The 4552-nt window shown below is 45.8% G+C and overlaps 1 protein-coding gene across 1 annotated transcript in view; it reads right to left on the bottom strand.

Moving 5' to 3' along the window:
• Positions 1-4295, bottom strand: part of LOC101984741 (acylcarnitine hydrolase-like) — a 13843-nt gene extending 9548 nt beyond the window's left edge. The window contains exons 1-3 of the mRNA XM_005372067.1: positions 4196-4295; positions 1398-1602; positions 598-739 (exon numbers count right to left, since the gene is read on the bottom strand). Coding sequence (XP_005372124.1) covers positions 598-739; positions 1398-1602; positions 4196-4295 — 447 coding nt within the window. The remainder of the gene's footprint in view (positions 1-597; positions 740-1397; positions 1603-4195) is intronic.
• Positions 4296-4552: the final 257 nt, after the last annotated feature.

Below are 4552 nucleotides of genomic sequence, written 5' to 3'. Positions count from 1 at the left end.
TGCTCACCTTACTAGACCTGGATGGAGGTGGGTGGTCCTTGGACTTCCCACAGGTCAGGGAACCCTGATTGCTCTTCGAGCTGATGAGGGAGGCGGACTTAATTGGGGGAGGGGGAGGGAAATGGTAGGCGGTGGCAGGGAGGAGGCAGAAATCTTTAATAAATAAATTAATTACTTAAAAAAAAGAATTACCATACCTCTGGATGCAGAGAACAAAGATTGAGACCAGCCTTGTCTACATAGTGAGTCAGTCATGGTTATATAGAGAGACCCTTTCTCAAAACAAGAGAAAAAAATCATTGGCAGAATGGATAGTCCATGCCAATAAATTTGCAAGAGCTCAGGATTTAGCTCTCAGGCCTCTGGTAGGTAATGTGAAACCTGAGTTGATCAAGGAGCCATAGCCACTGACTTCCCAGAGTGTTTAGATCTCTGTGTTCCATACATAGGGTTTAGCTGCATGCCATGGCAGAGAAGGCCTTCCTGGACACCTGACAGGGAGGGCTTCTCATCAGGGTCTCACATTGATTTTGTCCCCTTTTAATCATCCTGAAGAAATGCCCACCCCTCCAGATCTGAGTATGGATTGCCACTCACAGTCAGGTTTGAGCCCTCATGGGCATGAGCTGGTGTGTAGATGTTGAGATACAGGCAGTCCTCAGATGTCGAGATGGAAGGCATGCTCCGTTTTATCATTGCCAGATTTTCTGAAACCACTGATCCGGAATTTTGTAGACATCTGAGGACATTGACAGTTATTCTAAGAGATGTGCGGTAGTTAAAATTAAAAGCAGACACCTAGCACATATTTTATCTCAGCCACCAAAACCCCTCTTTCTGGCCCCATGATGTCCTGATAACATGAGGTCCTACTCCAAAAACTCTTCCAAATAAGGAAAATGTCACAGACTTTGGGAAAACTTCTAGGGAGACTGCCAGATGGGTCTTTGGATCCCAGTCTTCCTGATGATGGGATATTGATAAACTTCTGTGAAAACTATTGGTGTGTGTAATGACACCATTTCTTTTTGTACTCTCCAAAGTCTGGTTATTGGGTCCTGTACCCGTATAGGATAAACACGGTGGTGGGACATCCTTCACCTCACATCCAGCCTCTCAAGAAACTGTCTTCTCTTGAAGAATCTCTAGTTGGAAGACATATACTTGTCTCTTGGCCAATGGTACCTGGACACCTATAGGTTGGTACAGTGATTGTGGAGGATGATTTTGCTCAGGAACCATCACCACTTTGGCCTTTCTCTGGCTTCTGCAGCATATCCCATCACAGAGAGAATGCAGTGGAGGGCTGGAGATGGAGAAATCACTGCAGTCTGGTCAGGTTCTGAGCTCCTGCCCATTTCAGGACCTGACATTTTCTGGGTCTCAGGAGGACTTACCTGGCTGGGTAGGTGGTCCCATCCCTCACACCACTCCATGATTCAGGAGGCTCAGGAGGTGCAAATCTCAGTTCTCCTAGAGGTGGCTTGGCAAAGGGAATTCCCAGGAAGATGTAGACTCCCTCTTTGGTGTCATTCAAGTGGATAAGACTGCCTTGCACCTGTCCCGTGTGGGTAGTCCTGACGGGGTTGGCTGAGTCTTCACCTGTAAGTGACATGCGATATCAAGGTTGGGTTTGCCCAACCATCTATCTTCACACTATGGATATTATTTCTTTCTTGCTTTCCTCAATCAGCCTTTTCCACGTAGCCACTTCTCTGGCAATTTGTCTCCACAGCACTATGTTCCAATGTAGAATTTTCCAGACCTGTCTGATGTGGGATTCCCCTCAGTATGCTGTGAATACCATTGGTTAATAAAGGACTGTCTTCGGCATGTGCAGGGCAGAATAGAGGAAGGTGGGGAAAGCTGAACTGAATGCTGGGAGAAAGAGGACAGAGTCAAGGAGACACCATGGTGCCACCAGAGGGGAAAGACACGAGCTGCCAGTTGGAACCTTGGTGGTAAGACATTGCCACGTGATGATACACAGAGTAATAGAAATGGGTTAGTTTAGGATATGAGTTAGCTAAAAATATGCTTAAGCTACTGGACAAATACTATTGCAAATAATATGGTTTCTGTGTGTGGTCGTTTCAGGGCTGAGTATCCAGGAACGAACAAGTGGTCTCCTTCTACACCTGTCCTATTTCCATAAAAAGTAAAAATCTTCCACACCTGATAAACATGGATGGCATGTTTGGTGCTACTTGATGTGGTAACAAGTAGCCAAGGCAACAACCACTCTCAGGGGCCAGAAGGCCATTTGCCAAAATCTTTCCAGTGCTGAAAACTCACTTTTATCTCCAGGGACACACTGTCTGCAGGACAATATGCCACAAAACATATCTGCTTATATAGATCATTGAGGACATGGGGCACTAATATCTGTCAGTGCTACAGCAACAGGCAAAACCTGCTGAAATTGGTTTGCTAAGAGTCAGGCTACAGCCAGGATGCTTCACCCCCAAGAATAGCTCTCCATGGAATCCCACCTATTGGAGTGAGTGTACATTCAGTCAGGAGGCAGGAAAACAACCCAGAAAGGGACAATGTGATAAATTTGTTTAAAAAAACTATGCATACATTTTCCTTTTTATTTAAAAATGTGAAACATTGAAGTTTATTAAGGAGAGATTCTTTTTTATCTTTTTTCCTGGTTTTTCTAAATAAGGTTTCCCTGTATAAAATCTCTGACAGTCTAAAAACTTGCTTTGTAGAGTAGGCTTGCCTTAAATTCACAAAGATTCACCTGACTATGCCTCCCAAGTGCTGAGATTATAGGGATGCACCACCACCACCCAGCTAAGTAGAGATTCTGATTTTGAGTGGCATGCGGCGAAAGGATAACACATCTCTAATTACACATGTAGCCTTCTCAAGAGTTACTGTGTCTTTATAACAGCTGTATGTGGAAAAAGGAGGCCTATGAAAAGTTTAAAAAAAAAGTAGCAAAAATTTTCCTGTAATTAAATAAACTAATGCCGTCTATGTCATACTTTAACCAAGTCACCATTGATGAGATTGCCGTTTGACCGTTTATGTGATACTTTAAATTCCTGATTTTGCTGTGGTAAGCATTGCTGACCAAGTTTACTTCCAGATGTTCACCTCATCTTAATTATTACCGATGCTGAAATTGCTGTGGTATTCTGTTTTAACATTTCTACATTTACCACCCCACCAGACAGGTTTTTGCCGTGTAGCCTAGGCTGGCTTGCAGCTGGAAAGCCTTCCACTTTCTCTGCCTCATCTAGAACACCATTTACAGGTGTGTGCCATTACACCAGCTCACTCCTATCTTATCTTAATGTCCCATGGATGAGCCTGGCCTGGGTGGTGCACAACTCTGTGCCCTCTTATAGTTGATTCTGAACCTAGGATCCAAAGAAGAATGTTCAAATAAGCCAAGAGTGGGTTGGGCAGATCTTCTCATCCAGGAGTCCTGGTGACATCTCAGAACCTGGACAACCGCAAGGAAGAGTCACAGTGTGCAGTCCTTATGGCTTCCTTAGGGAAAATCTGATTGAGGAGGCCTGGCAGGAGGTCAGCATGACTCAGGCTTGAACACTTTTTGGCAGGAGGCCTCAGGGCTGCACACTGACCCCAGGCACAGTACCCTCCTGGCTCACCTATTCATAAACCTGAAGACTTTCTGGCAGACACAGAGCACATGCCCTTTGCCTCGGACTCCGAGTTGTACCATTTCCAAAGGTCAGAAAATGAGAAAAGAAACACGGTCTCAGTTAGGCAACTGTTGTAGGGCTGGAGAACTGTATGACTGAGGGCCAGGAAAATTTCCTAGGATTGTTTGGAGTATACCGTGATGCTTCTCTGTCTGTGAGGGTGACCCATTTGGAGTTCAATGCTAGTAGGAAGGTGTAATTTATTTTATTCTTACCCATGGGTCAGTAAGAGCTCCAGCCACAAGCACAACCCTATACAGAAAGGGGACATGGCCCATCTGGCTCTCTGTCCCCAACACTCTTCCTTCTGACTTTCAGGCCCAGGCTTGGCAGAGCAGCCCTCTGTTCTATTGAGTGTCCTCAGACATCACTGACTCTCTGGGCTACAGGCGCCACTTTCCCACTCTGTCATCTCTACCTGCTCCTCCCCCCTTGATACCTTCCCTACCACAGCCTCAGCCTCTGCCAAAATTGGCAACTCTGGCCCCCACCCCTCACGTAAGGAGTCTCACCATGCGCGCGGAGAAGAAACACAAGCCCGCAGGCTACAGCAATTAACAGAAGGGCACAGGCTCCAGCAATCAGCCAACCACGACGTTTGCAGGACGGCATGATCACCCCTGAGGCCTGAGTCTGTGCTGCTATGGGATGCACTGTGTGCAGGAAGCAGAATATGTGGGCTCTGCCTAGACAATTATTTGAACCCTAAGATTTATAGGTGGGGCAAAGTTGCAGGAGAGCTGAACAGATAGGAACCAGGGTTCAGAAGGTGGGGCAAATGCTTTTCTGTGATGTGCGTTCCTTTTATAATTTCATTGCAAGGCACAACATAGCTTCAGAAGCTAATTATTCTGATACCAGCAACCGTC

This window comes from Microtus ochrogaster, unplaced genomic scaffold, assembly GCF_000317375.1.
Source record: "Microtus ochrogaster isolate Prairie Vole_2 unplaced genomic scaffold, MicOch1.0 UNK170, whole genome shotgun sequence".
In the NCBI taxonomy this organism is placed as follows: domain Eukaryota; kingdom Metazoa; phylum Chordata; class Mammalia; order Rodentia; family Cricetidae; genus Microtus; species Microtus ochrogaster.
Note: the sequence above shows the minus strand (reverse complement) of the source record. Positions and strands in the feature narration are given on the sequence as shown.